General features: G+C 42.8%; 1 protein-coding gene across 2 annotated transcripts in view; it reads left to right on the top strand.

Annotated features, from left to right (window-relative positions):
- Positions 1-22,728, top strand: part of LOC141097069 (baculoviral IAP repeat-containing protein 1-like) — a 71,625-nt gene that overhangs the window by 36,768 nt on the left and 12,129 nt on the right. For both annotated transcript variants that reach the window (XM_073584039.1, XM_073584040.1), the window contains 2 exons: positions 4,977-5,147; positions 8,067-8,228. In XM_073584039.1, coding sequence (XP_073440140.1) covers positions 4,977-5,147; positions 8,067-8,228 — 333 coding nt within the window. The remainder of the gene's footprint in view (positions 1-4,976; positions 5,148-8,066; positions 8,229-22,728) is intronic.

Genomic DNA, 22,728 nt, shown 5'->3' on the forward strand with positions numbered 1-22,728 from the left:
TCAAGCCATCGTAGTTCCTGTCCTAATCTTTCCCCAGCCTACTGCAACTGAAGTAGCAGACTCAAGAGAACTCTGAAAATCAGGAAGTTCAGGCAGCGGATGCCACACCAGCAGTAGTCAGAGAATCTTTGCCCTGCCAGTGGTGAATCTGTGATGCCCACAGTGAGTCTAAGAGTTTGCAGATGGCTACTACCCAGTTTACCCACACCAGTACTACATAGGTCTGTCCGTTGTACCCAAGGTATTCCACCCCTAAGGTTCTGCATATACATAAGTTTTGTAAATGTTAATCTGCAAATATGCAACGTTTCAAGTTTTGTGCCTACAGAGACTCTGTAAGACTTTTTTGATATTTTATTTTGTTTCAATGGACAGTTGGACCACAGGACTATGTGTGGTCAAAACTCTACTTGTAAATAGTTTACCAACTTGCTCAGGAATTGCACCGTGGACATTGACGCATGGACTAATCGTCATCAGGACTATTTTTGAGCTTTGGGTTTTTCTTTTTTGCGTTTTTTGTATTTTTCACTTTTGGAAATGTTGTTATATTTCTAATTGTTTATATGTTTACATATTTTCTCTTCAGTCCAGGAGTACTGAATTTCACCAGGGGGGAATGTGGCGCCCCCAGGAGTATGGTCGCCACAGTGGCATTGCCTTCCTCCTAGGGAGTGTGATGTCATGCTTGGAAGCAATAAAGGATCTCTCTGGCAGTTAACCACAACACACAACACAGTTCTCATTCCAGGCCAGCAGAGGGAGCTCTGAACCAATTCTGGGGGAAGAGCTACTCTCTGGGGGCCAGGACGGAAAAAGGAGGAGTTCATGTGAGGAGGGCAACATGTGTGGATGTGGAGGAGAAGTGCTGGGAGATTGAGCAGGGAGTTCAGGCTCATTCCCAGCTATAGCGGATGATCTGGAGCCTGGTCTTCAAGGCTGTACGGACACTGATGGTCCTGCAACAGAAACCGGAGGAATAGGAAGCTGTAAATGCTCTATTTCCACATAAGACTCGGAGGCACAACAGCGACGTGTGAGCCAGAAGAAGAAGGCTACAGCTGTCTGCCATACGAGGGAGTTGTAAAGAGAATAAGCAAGTGGAACTTCAATGTAACACAGTACTGCAAGTACCTAAAGCTAAGCGCTAGGAAGGAGACTACACAACCCATCTGCCCAGAGAGATTCCCAAGTTGCTTCCAGGCTAGCCAGCTTCTGTACCATCTGTAATCTGGACCCTGGACTGCATTTGCCATGCAAAGTAAAGGTAAAGAAACTGCACCCTGTTGTGTCCTTGCCTCCTTCCCGCAACCCCGTCAGCACAGCTACATCTCTGTGCCAGACACTACACCCTCTTCCTCAACACCTATCCTCACTGCCCTGGGATTACTGCCCTACCTGTGGAGGGCCATAACATCATAGCTGCACCACACCATCTGTCCCAGGGGATCTGTCTGCAGCGTCGGCTTAACATTTCCATTGCCGAACACCACACGTGGCGTCACGAATCATTCACTCATAAACTTTATTCCATCACTTAACCCCATAGCCCTGGGAGGGCGACCCACACACACACAGCTCCACTCACCTCTCCACATGTTCCCTGCAGCCCCATGATCTTCGTCGCTGCCACAACCATGTGCTGAATGTTGATGTCATCTAGCTGCACTGCTGTCAGACAGGAAGTGCGGGCAGGAAGCATGACGGATCCCTACAGCTCCGCTCCGCTGCCATTTTCTCCTGAAGGTAGCGGGGCTGCAGAGATCTCTCCCAGCCCACAGCACATGAGGGCAATCTGGCAGGGGCCCCTTAGGGTCAGATAAGCAGGGCAATATTAAAATAAGCATTTTATGAGTCCAGCTCTTAATGCAGCTCCAGACCCAAGGCCGGATTCAGACCAGCTTTTTTTCACAGTCCATATACTGACCACAGAGGACATGTATGATGAGGCTGCAAATTCCAGTCGGAAGACCTGCGGTTAGTCCGAATGTTGCAATCCATGTATGGATTGTGAAATATACCAATCTGAACACGGACTTGGAATCATTCAATCACAAGCTGACATGAAGAAAAGACCTGAAATATGAAAGATGTCATGATAATATCATACATCAATACTGATTATTATGATGTCATGTGCTTTCAAGAGGGTCTGTCTCCAGATTTCACAAATACAAAATGCATACATAAACATATTAGTCCTGATGAGGCTTGTGTACTTACTTTGAAAATTAATGCCAGAATAGTATTGGAATTTTGATAATAAAGGGGTTGTCCGGTCTTCTACTAAAGTCTTCAGTCACTCTACGTGACTACAGACTTCTGAATTCTACAGCATGCACTCCATATGCTGTCAGGACTAACTGGTATTAACTATGAGAGCAGGATGTCACATGACCAAAAGTATGGATTTGCAAACTTCTGGTCATATTCCAAGTAGACGTGCTTGGGTTCACTCAAATCACTTGTATTTAGCGAGGCCGAGAACGTCTACTTGGAATGAGGCCAGAAGTATACAAATCGCATACTTGTGGTAACGTGATCACACACTCTTGCCAGCAATACCGGTTAATCCTGACAGCGTGTGTTGTGCACGCTGTAAGGGTTTAGAAGTCAAGAGTGACATAAAGTGACTGCACTTCAGAAGACCAAACAACCCATTAAAGCATAAGCATTTCAATGAGTCCTGCTCTAGATACAGTATAGTATGATGTATATGCAGTGTTTATAAGTAAAGAGTATCAGACATTTGCTGGCATTGTTGTAGTTCCATGAGCTCTGTTTAGCTTTTATGGGGCTGGGCTTACAGGGTTGGCCGGAGAGCTAAGCAGGTCTGACCAACCACCTACCTCCCATCAAGGGGTGTGTCTCAAATGTTATAATGAGACGGTATTTTTGGTCACATGGTTTCTGTGTTGGAAGGTCCTGCAAGAGGACAGACTTCCTGAATAGCACATGGTGAGGCCATGTACCTGCAGAGTCTGAGCCTGCTGCTGTGTTGGGGAAGCTACCAACCTTCTGAGGGTCGGGAACAGTCAGATTTGACCTGTGGAGCAAGTCATCGTCCATGACAGTGATCCCAGTTAGACAGCTTCCCTGGAGGCTAGGACTGACAGGAAGTCAGCGTGTGGAACAGAGCTCCAGGAAGGTATTCTCAGACAGGGGGATTTCAAGAGGGCAGAGAGGTGCATCTGCTGCATGAACAGAGTGATGTTGTGTTGTGTTCACGGATGTAAGATTACGGACTGTACTCTATCCGGTTTATGCTGTACTTAAATAAACCGGATGGTCTGTTTAAGTGAGAAACAGTTCCTGTGTGCCTTAATCCCATTGCCAAGCGAGTGTCCCCTAACACATACAGTGAGCGCTATTTTACAAGAGATATAAAGAAATCAAATATTATTTGCCTGAGATTAACTCGGCATATTGCCGGCTTACAATATTGATGGGATAGATCATCAATATCAAATGGGTGGGAATCTGACACCGCCAATGTGATGCCCCCAGGAGTATGGTTGCCACAGTGGCCTTGCTTCCCTCCAGGGTGAAGTGATGTCATACCTGGGAGCAGTGAAAGGATCTCTGTCAGGTAGTTCCAGCACACAACACAGTTCCTACTCCAGACCAGCAGAAGGAGCTGTGAAACTAACAGCAGAGGAGCTGCTCTCTGTATTCATTAATAGGAAGATAGTTGGTTGGAGTGTAGACAGGGAAGAGTGTGGACGTGTGGAGATGAGCTGGGGACTAGAGCTAGAGCAGAGTTCGTCCCCAAGCTGAAGCGCAGTGACCGGACGCCGGGGTCCGAGGTTGTGTGGATACTGAAGGTCCCACAGCAGAAACCAGAGGAACAGAGGCTGTGAATGCTCTGTTCCCAACTGAGACTCGACAACACAGTAGCAACGTGTGAGCCAGACATGCCATCAAGGGCAGTTCATGAAGGAGGCTACAGCTACCTGTCATGCGAGTGTTCTAAGTAACAGACAGAAAGAGGAACTTGTGTGGAGTTCAGAACCGCAAAGACTTCAGAATAACGGTAGAAAGGAAACCTCACAACCCATCTGCATAGAGAGATTCCCAAATTGTTTCCAGGCTGATCAACTCCTGTACCATCTGTAATCTGAATCCTGGAATGTATCTACAAAGCCCAGTAAAAGGTAAAAGAAACTGCACTCTGTTGAGTTCTTTGGATTCTTCCTGCATCACCTTCTGAGCACTGCTACATCCCTTGCTCCTCATTACATTACTATCCACCTCTCAACATCTCTAATCTGCCCTGGGACTACAGCTCTGCCTGTGGAGAGCTATTACACCTCTGCTGCATCACACCATCTGTCCCAGAGGATCTGCACTGCAGCACTGGTCCCCTTCTGACCAGATACCACAGGTGGCGTCACAAACTCTTATTACCAAAAACTCTTTCTTTATCATCCTTTATAAATACAACCCTTTTATTGGACGCCCAGGGCCACGGACCGGGTCACCGCCGCTCTGACACTGCCCCTTTAAGAAGCAGCCTGGTACCGAGTACCCCACTTGCCCTGGTGGGCGCTCCACCACCTCTTAGTAACACTGGATGTAAACAGTGTATGGAGCGGTAATGCCACTGTGCAAGTGAATGGGACCTGAGCTGCAGTACCTGAGACGGTCACTACACTGTGAACTGAGCTGTGCAGTTCCACTGTGTACACAGTTTACAGTACATCTTACTTTCTCGAGAGCAGCAAATAACTCAATGTTGGGGGAGCTGAGTGTCAGATGTTAGTAACCTATTGTAGGGATAGGTCACTAATATTCTGAGCCTGGAAAATCACTTCATAATATATTCAGTGGTATAACTTTAAGTGGTGCAGAAATAGCAGTTGCACCCAGGTCTGGTAGCATATTTTGCATCAGGCCCCAGGAGCTTTAAAGGTCACCTTTTCTTATATTACAGTTTATACATAACGTGAACATTTTTCTCTTTTTTGTATTGTTAGAATTTTTGCTTCGTTGCATTCATAATTTTCCAAGCTTGGAAGAAGTATCAATTGTCCTACCAAATAATACAGAGGTCATCGACAAATTGCCAGATGATTTCCAAACCCTTAAAAGAATAAAGAAAATCGTATTTCAGAGTTCAGATACCGAAATTGATTCAACAAGATTCGGTAAGTCTAGTTATTATTTTTAAAGTACAATGTCTTAATGTTAGCAATTATTGAAATATCACATACAAGAAAAACTAACTGATTGTCACAGGTATACTGCTACAGTTAGTGGTCTTCCCTATTTCACAGGTTAGAAGATCGCAGCGTTTGTCTACACGCACACCTGCACTGGTTGGATCTGCTTCACTTTCCAGTTAGCTGTGCAGATTTTCCTTGTTCTGGTGCTGCAAGTGTTAAACACTCCTTCTTGTCTCCTAAAGCTTTCCGCCCTGCCTTATCTCAGCTGTTCTGATTTCTCAACTCCCCTCTGATATAATCATTCACCTCTTAGCATGGGTAGGTGCCAGTGATAGCTTGCTATATCTTGGAATTGGTTTGGAGCTGTGAGTCTTGGAAAGAGATTGCTGTTTGGAAGTTTGTGTGATGTATTCCTTTTCCTTCTCTCCCTTTTGATTTGGCTTTCCCTTCCTTTCCCTTTATATACCATGCAATATTCTGGGTGCGCTTAGAGTGATTGCTGTTTTCTTTACCCTTGCCTGTTTCCCTTTGTGTCTGTATTATAGAGCAGGACTATCATTCCTATTGCCCCACGCATTAGCCAGGGCCATGCTTAGGGCAAGACAGGGATAGGAATTTGATCATCGTATGGGGTGAAATAACCCATCTAGGAACGTTAGGGATCTCAGGGTTGCGCAGGGAAGTTTAAGTTTAAGGGGTTGCCCCTCTAATATTTCCCTAACGGCAGTGGTTCCACGCTGATTATTTTGATTAGAAAAAAAAGTTTGTCCGCCTTCTCCACTCCGGGAGTTTGTGAAAATTTAACTGCACTCAGATGTTATCTGAGTGCTAACCTTTTTTTTTTTCTTTAATTTTTTTTCACGGACGCATTAATTTGCATTGTTGATTTTGATTCAACTCGTGGATCAAAATCTAACATTTTTTGATTTTCCACAAAAAAAATTGGCTATGTGTATGGCCCCCAAGACTATCTCAGGTGATTGTGATACACAATCATCATCTGCCTCCAACTGCAGCAAGTAGAACTGAGCTCCGTCCTCTCCTGGTCACTCTCTAAATGCCTCTGTCAGTCTGTGACAGCAGCATGTACAGAATACAGGCCAGTGAGCGCACTGTATATTAAGCTGACATTGCACCCACCTCACAATGGGTTGCTACGAAAGCTGAGGGTTTCTAAAGTCTGCCAAGTCTGTCATGATGATGCTTCCATGAAGACCACCATGCATCTGGAGTTTATAGGACACCATGCTTTTTACTATATTCTGTAATACTGTGGTGTTGCAATATATAGAACAAGCAATTGAACGATCGCAGGTTCCTAAGGGGAATTCAAATTTTTTAATAAAGGAAGAGGTAAAAAAAAATATTGCAAAATGTAAAAAATTGGAATTACTTACCTCTTCCATCATTAAAAATAAAGATATTAAAAAAGCCTTGGTATGTCCATGTTCATAAAAGACCAACCTATCAAAATATAAATTGAATCAACCCAAACAATAAACAGCCTATGGAGAAAAAAAATCAAAATGCCAGAATTGTGGGGTTTTTTGGTCATTGAAAAAAGAAGACAATAAATAGCTTTAAAACATTTTTTCCAACATGGTATCAATAGAGCAGTCAGTTCAGGGCACCAATAAAATCCCTCACCATAGCTCCTTCATCCACAAAATTGAAAATCTTATAGGTCTTGAAACATAGCAACACAATTTCTTTCACAAATTTACAAAAAATATTTTGACACGAATAAAAAAAATATGTACAAATATGGTATCACCATATTCCCATTCAAAATATTCAAAAATCATACCGCTGTGACATTTTTCCCTCCTGGAACACTGTAAAAAGGAAACAAAAAAAGTAAATTGCTGTTTTTTTGCGCAGTTTCACCGCACTTAGGATTATTTTTTTTCATTCAAATCTACAATTCATCCTGCAAAAAAAATGATCCGTATATGGCTATGTAGATTGAAAAAATATCAAAAGTATGGCTCTTGGAAGGAGGGGAGTAAAAGACAAAAACTTAAGGGCCCGTTACACACAGCGATCTCACTGGCGAGATGGCTGATTTTGTGACACATAGGCGATCTCTCCAGCGAGATCGCTGTGTGTGACATCCAGCAGCGATCGGCCCCCTGCCGGATATCGCTGATCGTGCTGGATCGTCCTGGCCCGTTTTTTCATCGCTGGTCTCCTGCTGGCCAGCGCGCATCGCTGCGTGTGGCAGTGGGAGCCAGCGATGAGAGACGCTGCACGCTGGTTACCAACGTAAACATCGGGTTTCTAAGGGCCGCGGGGCCCTTAGAAACCCGATGTTTACCCTAGATACCAGCGTACACTGCAGGCAGGGCGGGAGGTGGAGGCAGAGCGGCGCACAGACCAGAGTAGCTCTGCTATCTGCTACTCCAGTCTGTCAGACCAGAGTAGCAGATAGCAGAGCTACACTGGTCTGTCTGCGCCGCTCTGCCTCCACCTCCCGCCCTGCCTGCAGTGCACGCTGGTATCTAGGGTAAACATCGGGTTTCTAAGGGCCCCGCGGCCCTTAGAAACCCGATGTTTACGTTGGTAACCAGCGTGCTCGCTGGTCCTGATCGCTGGAGGGGCTGTCTATGTGACCAGCGATCAGCTAACAATGTCCCAGTGATCCCATCCACGTCGGATCGTTGGTGGGATCGCTGGGACATCGCTATGTGTAACGGTACCCTTAAAAGTGGAAAATTCCCTGGTTGGGAAGAGGTTAATCATTGCAATCCAATGAGTGAAATCTGCAGCAAAATCCAAATGTAACATGTAGGTTCACGGGCTGGTACAACATCACAATTTTTACATTGTGTGAACACGGTCTTTGTTGTGCTGTGTATGTTGCCGATGCTATTTTATGATTCAGTATCTATTTTATTACAGAAAAATTCATCCAAAGTTTTACAGATCTGGAAGTTCTGCACTTAAATTTCAAAAAACTTCGGGATAGTAGTGGCCTTATAAATTCACTCACATCTTGCAATAAACTGAAAGAATTGAATCTATATGAAACATTACTACAAGATGGTGACCTGGCTTTGCTAGGTAATAACTTTATGGTAATGTATATCATCAGGTGATTAATAATAAGGGGTTTAAAGGTAGTAGTCACTCCTTTAAAGGGAATTTGTAGGCATGATTTTACTACCTCATTTGAGAGCAGCACAATGTAGGAAAAGAGACCCTGATTCCAATGATGTATCACTTAGTTTACTGGGTGCAGCAGTGGTGACACAATCAGAGTTTTTGGATGTAACATGTAGCAGAGCTCAGAAAGCTGATCCCGCCCACACCTGGCTCTCTATGTATACAGTCTATTGACAGTGAGCTGCTTATCACAGGAGGAGTTGGAGTCGGGCTAGCTAGCTACTGATAAAGCCTTCATTGTAAATAAACAAAAGCACAAAGCCTGATAAGTGCTACATCTCTGAAATCTGTATATTAACCGCTAACTCATGCTGTCCTCAAATTACATAGCAATAACCTGCTGATAGATTTAAGGCACCACTCCAAAGTTGTTGTTTTTTTTTAATTTACCGCTGAAGTGGTACCATGAATCTAAGTTTTCTGCCACTAGTCTCAAATTCACCACCTGACGTCTTCACTTTATAGTAGCACCGCTCCAGTCGGTCTCCACTAGCTTGTGACCTGCCGAATCACTCCGGTGTTTGCTGGGCGATGCAGAAGTCACAACTCACTGTAAGTCTATGAGAGCCAGAAACTTACATTACATTACCGCTGACTTTCCGGTCAATCAGAAGTTGCAGTCTCAAGATGGTGGCAAGGGACCAGAACAGCGCCAGGAAGATCTGAAGATGGTGGGTGGTGAAGATAAGACTAAGGGCAAGGATCTTAGATTAGTAGCACCACTCCAGCGCTCAAATAAAAAAAACCCCGCTGGAGTGGTGCTTTAAAAGAAACGGTCAGGTCTGATAAAACTACTAACCTGCAATTATGGGGCTAATCTGCAGGATAATAGTACTATTAATTAACATTATTCCTCCCTGGAGCTGCTGGCTTTCAGTCATTAAGGTGTCCCTGGAGTAGTTACCATCATTGTTAAGAGCCCGGAGAATCATTTTCACTGACAGCCTGGCTGTACTAATGCACTGCAGAGGTCACCTTGTTGCTGGTGGATGGCTTAAGCACTTTTTAGTAAAACAAATATGACCTAAGGAGCTCACGTTTTTTACATACTGTATTTAGCAATAGTGTAATTCATGTTTTGATTAATCTGGGTGCTGACGCATAGTGTGTATATACCTGAAAACATACTTGCCAACTTTTTGAAATACCCCTGTGGGAGCGATAAACATAAATATTGGCAACTTCAAGTCTCAGAGAGACAGGAGGGTCTGCGAGTATAAATTTATGACAACCTTTGACACACTCAGCACAGGAATGAATGTGTCGCATGGATTTATGGCTTTTTACATCAATTAAGGAATTTGCTCTTCAGACCTTCTGGGGGCATCACACAACAAAGAAACAGACCCCATCAGAGGGCAATAAAACATCCAGACTCCTTATCTATGAACTGGTCCAATATTATGTTTCTCCCTCTCCCATAATGACAATTCTGCTTCACATCACTTGTCTTATCTATTGCATTTTTTCTGTGCTGTGTTGTGCATGAATATGCGATTCTTCAGATGTTGTATTAGTCTAGTCTGATGAAGAGACCTGAGTAGTCTCGAAAGCTTGCAATTTGTTACCATCTTTTCAGTTAGTCATTAAAAGGTATCAACCACTGAGGACTCTCAATTGTGAATATTTTTCTATCCACTGGCTAACATGGTACAAAGAGATATATCTTTCCTGTAGGACACTTCTGTGGCATTTACAAACTCTTTTAGGATCTATGTAGTGTATGACCGAGAGTTACTGTATCTGAAAAGCAGTGAAAGGGAGTATCTGCACTACACCATTGCTGGCCTCTTCATTCTCACGTTTAGGCTATGTGCACACGGTGCGGAATCTGCTGAGGAATTTTCCGCGCAGATTTGACTAAATCCGCAGGTAAAATGACCTGCATTTTACCTGCGGATTTACTGCATTTTTTGTGCGGATTTACTGCATTTTTTGTGCAGTTTTCCACCAGCGGATTTTTAGAATGGAGCAGGTGGAAAACTGCAGCAAATCCGCACAAAAGAAGTGACATGCTGCATTTTTCAATCTGCAGCAAATCTGCGTGGAAAAAAACCACAGCATGTGCACTGCGCATTTTGATTTACATAGGCTATAATGGTACTGTACATCACATGCAGTTCTGCTGCGGATCCGCAGGGCCAAATCCACTGCGGATCCTCAGCAGAATCCGCAACGTGTGCACATGGCTTAGGCCATGTTCACACATTCAGTATTTGGTCAGTATTTTACATCTGCATTTTTCACCTACTTCTGATTTTGGCTTACAAACACAGAAGTGGTGACGAGTCTCTATTATACTTTTACTCTGATTGTTCCTCTCCTGGTTTTGACTTACAAATACTGATGTAAAATACTGACCAAATACTGAACGTGTGAACATGGTCTTAGTAGGAGATCCAGAGTTCGGGCACCACCAGTTCTAAAGTGATGGCGTATCCAAGTCATTTGCCAGTAGAAGTCTTTTTAATATAATCTATATACAGTGCCTTGCGAAAGTATTTGGCCCCCTGGAACTTTTCAACCTTTTCCCACTTATCATGCTTCAAACATAAATTCAAAAACTGAAAAGTGGAGCGTGCAATATTATTTGGCCCCTTTAATGTAATACTTTGTTGCGCCACCTTTTGCTGCGATTACAGCTGCAAGTCGCTTGGGGTATGTCTCTATCATTTTTTTACATCGAGAGACTGAAATTCTTGCCCATTCTTCCTGGGCAAACTGCTCTATCTCAGTGAGGTTTGATGGAGATCGTTTGTGAACAGCAGTTTTCAGGTCTTTCCACAGATTCTCGATTGGATCCAGGTCTGGACTTTGACTTGCCCATTCTAACACCTGGATATGTTTATTTGTGAACCATTCCATTGTAGATTTTGCTTTATGTTTGGGATCATTGTGTTGTTGGAAGGCATCTTCGTCCCAGTCTCAGGTCTTTTGCAGACTCCAACAGGTTTTCTTCATGAATGGTCCTGTATTTGACTCCATCCATCTTCCCATCAATTTTAGCCATCGTCCCTGAAAAGCAGGCCCAAACCATGATGCTGCCACCACCATGTTTGACAGTGGGGATGGTGTGTTCAGGGTGATGAGCTGTGTTGCCTTTACGCCATATCGATTGGCATTGTTGCCAAAAAGTTCAATTTTGGTTTCATCTGACCAGAGCACCTTCTTCCACATGTTTGGGGTGTCTCCCAGGTGGCTTGTTGCAAACTTTAAAGGACACTTTTTATGGATATCTTTGAGAAATGGCTTTCTTCTTGCCACTCTTCCATAAAGGCCAGATTTGTGCAGTGTATGACTGATTGTTGTCCTATGGACAGACTGTCCCACGTCAGCTGTAGATCTCTGCAGTTCATCGAGAGTGATCATGGGCCTCTTGGCTGCATCTCTGATCAGTCTTCCCCTTGTTTGAGATTAAAGTTTCGAGTGACGGACGGTTCTTGGTAGATTTACAGTGGTATGGTACTCCTTCCATTTCAATATGATCGCTTGCACAGTGCTCCTTGGAATGTTTAAATTTTAGAAATCATTTTGTATCCAAACCTGGCTTTAAACTTCTCCACAACAGTATCACGGACCTGCCTGTTGTGTTCCTTGGTCTTCATGATGCTCTCTGTGCTTCAAACAGAACCCTGAGACCATTTATACAGAGACTTGATTACACACAGGTGGATTATATTTATCATCATTAGTCATTTAGGACAACATTGGATCAGAGATCCACAATGAACTTCTGGAGTGAGTTTGCTGCACTGAAAGTAAAGGGGACGAATAATATTGCACGCCCCACTTTTCAGTTTTTGCACTTCCACAAAAATTTAAAATAACCAATAAATTTCGTTCCACTTTACAATTGTGTCCCACTTGTTGTTTCGTCACCAAAAATTTACATTTGGTATCTTCATGTTTGAAGCATATGTGGGAAAAAGTTGAAAAGTTCCAGGGGGCCTAATACTTTCGCAAGGCACTATACTCTAATGTTGAGCAAGTATTAATAATTCAATTTTTATTAAAAAAAAAAATAAAAAAAAGAAATATCATGCTTTCCATGAGTATCCTTACTTTTTCACATGACTGCATGTCCTATATATTTTTCCATGTTAATAAATGTTACTATCCCACCACTTATGGACAACCTGAACTAATTTACACTTTTAGGCTGAGTTCACACGTGGCGTTTTTTTCGCGTTTCCGCGGCGGTTTTAACCGCGCGATTTTGCCGCGAAAAATAAGCATCCCATGCATTCCTATGGGATTCCGCAATGCTGTGCTAATGCTGCGGTTTTTACCGCGGCGGAATCGCTTCGCGGTAAAAACCGCAGCATGCTCATTAATTTGCGGAATCGTGGCGATCCCGCACCCATAGGAATGCATTGTTCCGCTTATTTCCCGCATGTGGCTGTGCACACCATGCGGAAAGTAAGCAGAACAATTGCGGATGGTACCCATGGTCCGGAGGAGAGGAGACTGTCCTCCGGGCTGTGGGTACCATATCCCTGTAAAAAATAGAATTTAAAAATAAAAAATATTGTTATTCTCACCCTCCGGCGTCCCGCGCAGCCTTCCCGCTCTCGTTCCCAGTAGTCCTTTGCGAAAATGCTCGCGATGACGTCCCTTCTCGCGGGATCCCGAAGTCTCGCGGTCATTCGCGCGACGTCATCGCGAATTACCGCGAGACGTCGCGATCCCGCGAGAACAGACGTCATCGCGGGCATTTTCGCAAAGGATTACTGGGAACGGATGCGCGGGACGTCGGAGGGTGAGAATAACACTATTTTTTATTTTTTTTTTACATTCTATCTTTTACTACTGATGCTGCATAGGCGGCCTCAGTAGTAAAAAGTTGGTCACACTCGTCAAACACTATGTTTGACGAGTGTGACCAACCTGTCAATCAGTTCTCCAAGCGATGCTACAGATCGCTTGGAAAACGCTAGCATTTTGCAAGCTAAATACGCTTGCAAAATGCTAGTTTTTCCGCTGGAAAATCGCGGGAATTTAAAATGCGATTTTCCCGTGGACTGGAATTCCGGAATTCTCGCGGTAATTTCCGCGAGAGCTCCGGTACGTGTGCACTTAGCCTTACTAATGGATCCTATATATTTTCTTACAGCTTCTGCAATGAAGAATTTTACCAGACTGAAAGTTTTAAATTTGCAAAGGCACAAAATCATGGCAAAAGATGTTTCTGAGACCTTTGGTAAAGTGTGCAGTCTACTTTGTTTTATAGCGTAAAATATTACTAAATAAAATGTTGACTTATGATTTGAGCATACACAGACTAGTAACTGATGAGAATATTTGTAGTATCCGTTGTAGGCATAGGTGGTAGAATAGATATGATAGTAACAAATTTGTCAGCCAACAAAACGTGTTTTTTTTAATTTTAAAGATTGTTAAAAGATTCTTCCATGTGTTATTTTTTTCCTTCCAAAAACCGTGCCAATCTTGTTCATGTCTTGTGCCTGGTGTGCAGTCAAAGGTCGCTGTGGTCTCCACTGTTACATCGCAGCAAATGAATGGGGTTGCACTGACTTGCTCTGTGCTGTGATGTAACAGTGGCATACAGTGATATTTGGCAGCACCTTGTGTATTTCCACCAAAGTCGCCATGTAGTCCCAGCCTTAAAGGGGTTGTCTCATGAAAGCATTACTTATACACGCTTTGATCTGTGGCGGTCCGACTGCTGTTACCCGCACCTCTTGGCAGGATGGAGAACTTTTATCCCCATTAGAACCCATGCTCAACTATCGCTCCATTCATTCCTTATTGGGCTGGCGAACGCTGCCTTTAGCTTTTTCCACCAGTATTAAATAAAATAAATTTAGTGATGTTTGGGCATGCGCACTGCCACTCCATTCTAGCAGGGATAAAATAGCCACATTGGGGACAAAAATTCCACACTCTGCCAAACTATGTCAATACCAGAGGTCTGACCCCATCGTCAGTAAGTTATCATCACCTATTCTGCGGGTAGGTGATAACTTGTTTTTATTGGTCAACCCCTATAAGTGGACTGAACTGGAAACCTCTTTAAGCGCATCTGTTCTATGTATGTCACAGGACACCGAAGTTAAACTTTCAAGTATTTCATCTCTAATGGAAATAAATAAACATCACCTTATTGATAACAATCCACTCTACCATGACCAAGATACCAATGATGCTATGCATAAGGGACAAATACCACCACACCATGACTAGACCAAATATTTCTACCACATACAGGAGACAAATAGTGTTGCATCATATTACCACCACATAGTGACCAAAAAATACTGCCATACTGTTCATTAACAAAATCCGCAGTTATAACACTATTTTATCCTTGTGACAGTTATATACAGGAGCTCTGTAGGTACACTATACAGCTTCTGAGTATAATGTCACTGTGGATCACTGTATTATCTGCAGACTGACACTATATACAGATCTCCTGTGTATAATATCACTAGTGATCACTGTATTACCTGTACATTATACACTATATACAGAGTGCCTGTGTAAAATATCACTGGTGATCGCTGTATTACCTGTACACTATATACAGAGCTCCGGTGTATAGTGTCACTGATAATCACTGTATTACCTGTACATTGACACTATATACATAGAGTTCCTGTGTATAATGTCATTGGTGATCATTGCATTACATGTAAACTTACACAATACATGATTTACTAAGAGTACAGGTAACAATTATCATCAGTGACATTACACAGCTCTGTAGACAGTGTACAGTGTACATACAGATCTCCTGTGTACAATGTTCCTGATGATAATATTAGCGTTATTACTGTATTTTTTATTAATGATTAGTGTGGTAGTATTATTTAATCACTATATGGTGGTAATATGTGACTTACCAGTGACATCTTCAATTGAAGTCATTCATCTTCATTTTTCTTCTTCGTCCCATGCATACAGACCACTATGACTTCTTCCAGTCACAATTCGTCTCTATAGAATGATGCAGACAGACATCTATGGCTAATTGCTTCTAGTGCACCCTCCCCACTCCCACACTGTGCCAGTTGAAGAAAAAAGTGCCAGTGTTAACCTTTGTCCCCCACAATGTAATGGCATCTCCAAAAATAAAATAGCTTACTGTACTGATTGGTCCCCTTTGTGACCCTCTCATAGTAGATACGTCCCCCCCTGTGGTTCTCATGCATTATTAATGCATATGTCCCTTTTGTAGGCTTTATACAATAGTAAAATTCCTCTGTGCCTTCATGTCCATCCTTGTGTTAAAATACAACAGCAATGCCAGTGGCACCCATATATTAACAGTGCCCACCTTTTATGCCGCAAAGGGGGCATTACCCAGAATTTATTCCCTTTCAATAAAACTGACTCCCTAACTGCAGGCTCTAATACAGAAACAAACTGCTCGTCGGTGTATCCAGGGAAGCTGAATAGAGACATCTTGTTTCTTTATAATAGCATGCAGCCGGTAGTACACCAACCAGACTAAGCAGTACAAGCAAGGGTAATGAAAAATACCACTTCCTGTTCTGGCGCCGCCATGTGCAGACGCATATGAGGGAGCTCCAATGACCGCCGCAAATACTCTGCATTTACACAGAGCCCTGACTCACAAAAGGTACTGGGATAATCGTGGGACCACCTTGGACCGTCCGCAACATGGATCGGTTTGAAACGAGAGGCGCAGGGAAGGAGTAGGGGGAGGAGGAGGTCGGAGGAGGCCTGCAGAGTGGGAGCACAGTAATGGCGACGGAGACACAGGCACAAATAGGGCAAGCACATGAGGAGATAGAACGGGAGGAGGAAGCCCCAGAGAAAGAAGGAAATTGCAGCCAGGGGGAGACAGTGGAGGCAAGAGGCACATTGGAAACGCAGCTACATGCTCATGGCTCATTAAACTTTAAACAGCTAGCAAAAGAAATGGCTTCATACCTTGCTGAAGACTTGGGCAGTGGCTGACATGATCCAATCTACCACTAAAGAGCTGCAAAGCAAGATGACTCATCAGGAGCAGAAACTGCAGGAAGCCGAGCAGAGAATCTCTGAGGAGGAGGACAAAGTTATTCAGCTAGAAAAACAAGTCAGTGACTTAAAGAAACAAGCCTTCTACACTGTGGATAAACTAGAGAATCTGGAGACCAGGTCCCGCAGAAGTAATCTAAAAATGATAGGCCTCCCAGAGACAATAAACACACAGCAGCTAAATGATATCTATGAGGTGGAATTGCCAAAAGCACTGGGACTGTCACATAACTGCAGAGTGGAGCGTGCACACAGGATAGGCCCCCCAGAGAGGCCTCTGAGACTGAGAGGGGCAGGAATAAACTGAATAACAAGGAAGCTCAGAGACCAGCCAGGCAGTGGCAAAGTACTTGAACTTTAAATATAAGGAAGAAATACTCAGGGCTTATAAAGGAAGAAGGCGACCACTGATAATTCAGGGACATAAAGTCCTTTTATTTGGAGACTATTCAGCAGAGGTGACACGGAGAAGAAGGGCATTCAGCGAAGCATGCACTCTGTTGTTTAAATGTAACATCAGATTCCAGCTAAACTACCCAGCAACGCTGCGTTTTAGGACAAGATGGTGTGATGAGGTCATTTACAGATCCCAAGGAGGCCATGAAAATTATGTCCCAGCAGCAACCTTCATCTGGCCAGCAATTACCTGAAAATACCAGCCCGCCGAGAGAGGAGACAGGTGGAGATGCTGAGGACGAGAGGGGGAGACCCTATCCGTATAGCCTGAGGTCGGATTTGCATTTGGAAGGAGATAATGAAAGAGAGACAATGGCTAAGGAACAAAGAACCCCAATGACAATGGCGTTCAGGAAGAGCCAAACAAGACAGAATACTAAATGATCTAATGCTTATGAGATTGTGTCAAGAAGATATATCCTGGGGTCAGCATAAGTGAAAAGTATGACTGGAATACCTCACATGATAATATGAAGATGGAAGGGAGACATTTTTGTGGTCCAGGTTGAGCTACAGAAAGACTACTTACACTCCCAATCACCTAAAATAGGAAGACGTACAGTAATAAGGGATATCATCGGTGAACCACATGGTGGTGTACAAAACTTACAAATTCACAGGTATATTCACCCGACCGGGTCAATATCAGACGGAATTATGTATGTTCAAGGAAGACTACAGGACAGCTGGTGGAGAGATCCCCCTTCTCCTATTTCTTTTTTTTTTTTTTCTTTTTTTCCCATCTTATTTATTTTCACAGGTTCTGTTGGACCGAATGGAGAATTTGGGGTGCTGATTTAATTGGTCTGCAAGCTGATCATACAGGCTGACGGTGAATTTGTGACTTCCAGGTTTATGGACATTGTGAGGTTTTCACAACAAAAAGACATATATAAAGTTGGGATAATGAGGACCGATGTGATGTATATACTAGGTAGAAGACAAGATCTTCATTGAATGTTGATGGGATTATTTTGTGTTAGGCCTCTTTCACACTTCATTTTTTTGCATCAGTTCAAATCCGCCAAAAACGGTAGACAAGCGGATCCGTTCTCAGCTGATGTGAACGGATGGCACAAGATCCGTTTTCAGACGGATCCTGAAAATGAGGAAATTTAAAGTCGGGAAAAGGAGAGAGAGAGAGAATTTTTTTTTTTTTGTCCGGCACCCAGAAAGAATTTCGGGTTAAATTAGTGTCTGGAGGATCCGCCAGAAAAAAAAACGTTGCAAGCTCCGTTTTCAAATCTTTGAGGATGGTGACGGACAGCAACTTTTGGCGTATCCGCAAAAAAAAGGATGCAACGGATGGCAATCCATCACAATCCGCCAGTAATGGAAGTCAATGGGGAAAAAAAACGGATCCTCAAAAGAAAATTGAGGATCCGTTTTTTTGAAAACCTGGCAGATTGTGACATTGTAAAAAACTGAAGTGTGAAAGAGGCCTTAAATTAAGATATCTTCCAGGGGGAAAGTATCATACAAATGCTAGGTTTACATTGGGAGATATTGCTTGGGGGGATGAAGGGGGTGAGAGTAAAGTATTTTTATACCTCTCTGACATCAAAAAGGAGAGATGGAGAAGGACTTTAAGATAATATGGTTGTGAGTATTAAGATGTTAGGAAATTGATATGATAAATTGAGAAATAGATGTTGATCTAAGATTTTGGACTTTCAAGGTTACATGAGAGTTAGGGCTCAGATAGAGAATGGATATAAAATAGTTACAACATGATAAATATGGGATAATAGGCGGGCGGGAAAGAGGTTGTTATATGGCGAGAGGGTGAGATGAGAAGGGGGGGGGGAAGGAGGGAGGGAAGTTAAAGTTCATGAGCCCACTGCTATTGTACTAATTAATTTATTGCTGACTGAGATGACATTGACTGGCAGTCCATACCTGTGAGGGAGAAGCTTTGCACGTCCTCGCAGAAGAAACCATTTTGCAATTAAAAATGGTTAGATTAATAACATGGCATATAAAAGGGTTGCGCTCACCACATAAAAGAAGTATGATACTTTGTCACCTGAAAAGATTGAAAGCAGACATAGCCTTGCTTCAAGAGACACACTTGGGTATAGAAGACTTTTTTAGAATGAAGAAATTATGGGTGGGGTTTATGGTTCTAGCTTGGTAGACAGAAAAGCAGGAGTCCTAATACATAAAGCACTGGCACACAAAGTTTCATCAGTAGAAATGGACCAGGAGGGTAGGTTAATCCATTTGAAATTAGAGATAAATAATGAAAGCATTACCCTGTACAATATATATGCCCCGAACATAAACCAAAATTAAATTTTTTATGTTCTTACAGAACAAAATACTGGCTGATAGTGGTAATAACATAATCATAGGAGGAGATTGTAATGAGGTGCTTAAGGAGGAAGAGGACAGAAAAGGGAGCTTAATAAGATTAAATCCAGGAGAAGGGAAGAGATATAGTATAGGGGAAAAAGGTTATTTGGAAGATATGATATCGAATTGGCAGCTGAAAGATGCGTGGAGAACGTCACACCCTATAGATCGGGAATTTTCACATTACTCTCATGCACACAAGACATGGTCGAGAATAGACATGTTTTTTTGTGTCAGATAAGATACTACACAAAATGTGTGATGTCAATATTGAGGACATGGTGATATCTGATCATAGTCCTATATCTCTAGACTTAGCTGACGCACATCAGAAAGGGACGGACTATCTATGGTGATTCCCAGGAAACATGACAAAAGAGCAGGATATTGTGAAACGGATGGGGAATGGTGGACAGAGTTTGCAATGTATAATGAGGAGCACAAACCTAACCCTAGATTATATTGGGAAACAGCGAAGGTGGTAATGGGAAACATCATGGCTTACACGCAAAGAATAAAAAAATGAATAAAAGAGCAGTACTTAGCAGCAAGCAGCGAAGTTAGGAGCACCTATACAAAATATAAGAACTCACTACTGGATGAGGATAAAGATAATTGGATGCGGGCCAAAAAAAATTTTGAAGAATGGGTGGAAAAAAGAGAGCAATTATATATGAATCACTGGGTGGTAGAATTAAATAGGTGTGGTGACAAAGCAGGGATTATACTGGCTAATTTGGCTAGGGGAAGATATGTGGGTACATCTATAATGGCAATTAGAGATAAAAAAGGACAACGACTGACTAATCCCAAAGATATAAACAGAGTGCTGGGCAAATTCTATGCTAGGTTATACAAGGATGAGGATCATCAAGATGTAGCGGGGGAGACATGGCTGGGTAGAGTTGATATCCCTAAACTGACGGAGGAGGAATTACAGGATTTAAATGGCTGCATCATGGAGGAAGAAATTAGTATGGCAATAAAAGGGATGGGGGCCAATAAAGCTCCAGGGCCCGATGGATTTAATGGTTCATTTTATAAGGCGCTGAGGGAGAAAATAGTTCCCACGCTTAAAGATTTATATAATCACATTTTGCAGGGGGAAGCTATGTCAGAAGGAATGAATACGGCCTACATAAAGCTTCTCCCGAAGCGAGGGAAGGATTTGGAAGACCCTTCAGGATATAGACCGATATCATTAATAAATCAAGATGTTAAACTTCTCTCAAAAATAATGGCAGACAGGCTGGCAAGGATACTGCCTAAATTGATATCAAAGCAACAAACAGGTTTTGTGAAGGGAAGATCAGCCGTTACTAATATAAGGAAAGCCATGTTATTGCTAGACATGGGAGGGAGGGAAGCATTTGGATAAGGGAGAGGATCCAGCTATGGTCACACTGGACGCAGAAAAAGCGTTCAATAATGTGAAGTGGCCATGGCTGGGTCAAGTGTTGGATAAAATAAATCTGGTAGGTCCGTTTAGACAATTTTTGGCGGTACTATATCAGAATCCCAAAGCAAGGGTATACACACCGGGGTTTCTCTCAGATGCCTTCGAGCTGAAAAAGGGAATGAGGCAGGGGTGCCCGCTGTCCCCCTTATTGTTTAATTTGGCGATAGAACCCATGCCAAGATATTTAAGTGATTGCAGTTCCTACAAAGGGATAAAGGTGGGAAATGAGACAGTCAAAAATGCCCTATTTGCAGATAACATAATTCTGTTCATGAGCAACCCAGAGGAAGATCTCCCTATGTTGCTGCTTGAAATTGAAAAGTTTGGAAAATTCTCGGGCTTTCGTTTAAATAAGTCTAAATGTGAGATTCTGTTCATGAGGAGTGAGGTAAAACGTGGCCAGGAGAGTAATATAATGGGTATCCCGAAAGCGACAACATCTATAAAGTACTTGGGAATATATTTGGAGAGAACGCCGAAACAAATTTATGATCTCAATTATAAGCCTATCATAGACAAAATAGAGAAGGATTTGGAGAGGTGGGGAAATCTACCCCTTTCGCTGCTGGGTCGCTGCCACCTAAGGCCTCTTTCACACTTCAGTTTTTTGCATCAGTTCAAATCCGCCAAAAAGTCAGACAAGCGGATCCGTTCTCAACTGATGTGAACGGATGGCACAGGATCCGTTTTCAGACGGATCCTGAAAATGAGGAAATTTAAAGGAAACGCTGGCAGAGAGAGAGAGAGAGAGATTAAGTAAATGAGCGTCTGGAGGATCCGCCAGACCAAAAAACGTTACAAGCTCCGTTTTGAAATCTTTGAGGATGGTGACGGACAGCAAATTTTGGCGGATCCTCAAAAAAAACGGATGCAACGGACAGCAATCCGTCACAATCCGCCATTAATGCAAGTCAATGGGGGAAAAAACGGATTCTCAAAAAAAAATTGAGGATCCGTTTTTTTCAAAACCTGGCGGATTGTGACTGATTGTAAAAAACTGAAGTGTGAAAGAGGCCTAATCAAGATGACAAGCTTTGCGAGATTACTGTACCCAATGCAAACTATCCCAATGTTAATTCGTCACGCAGATGTTCTCAGATTAAACAGGGCCTTTTCTAAATTCATCTGGAGGGGTAAAAGAGCGACATTGGCTATAAGAACTCTAATGCACACAAAGGAGGGAGGGGGAGTGGGATTGTCAAATATTAGGGGATATAATTTATCGTGTTTAATGAGGAATGTAATAGACTGGATTAAAAAAACGGGGCGATATACTGACTACAAATTGGAAACGGAATTTTGTGTTTGTGGGACCTTTACGGCGCTGCTGCATACGCCGCTGTCACACATACCGCCAAACATTAAATATTCGGTAATATGTAAAGATACCATTGCCACATGGAAGGCAGTAAGAAAAAACTAAAAATGTCGTGGAGAGTGTCGAAGCACCTGAATCCTTGTGCATTTCCTGCCTTTAGATTAGGAAGAGAAAATAAATTATACACAGAGTGGTTGGGGAAAGGTATACAGACGTTAGGGGACTTACTACATCTACAAGAAGTCCGCTGGTTGACGGGATTGGAAGTGATAGACAAATTTGAGCTGCCGAGATTTCATTTGATGTTATATAGTCAATTAAAGCATTATGTATTAGACCTCTTTCAGGATGTAAGGAAGGAAATCGATTCAGAAATATGGGAGGACTTGGTTACCAAAGACATTGGAGAAATATCTATCACCTCAATATATGGGATGCTGAGGGACATATTACGCCCTTCAGGGAAGGGCAAAATATTTCACAAATGGGAAAAACATATACATGATGAAGAACTTGAGCATAAGATTCTGCGGGGCTGGGAATTGGTAAGAAAGCATATCATCAATGAACAATGGAGAGATAGTCAGCTCAGAATATTGCATAAAACAATATGTGGCTTCAATATACCGCCGACTCGGCAGAATCCTGATAGGCAGACAAGTTGCCCAAAATGTACAATGCCCAAAACAGACACAGAACATGGATTGTGGTCATGTCCCAGGACACAAGAACTCAGGTTAAAAGTCCAGGATATGTATCTGAAGATCTGTGGGATATGGGTAGAAGTGGATCCATTGTGT

The sequence above is a fragment of the Dendrobates tinctorius genome, unplaced genomic scaffold (assembly GCF_039654945.1).
Source record: "Dendrobates tinctorius isolate UK_male_01 unplaced genomic scaffold, ASM3965494v1 ptg000083l, whole genome shotgun sequence".
NCBI classification, from domain to species: domain Eukaryota; kingdom Metazoa; phylum Chordata; class Amphibia; order Anura; family Dendrobatidae; genus Dendrobates; species Dendrobates tinctorius.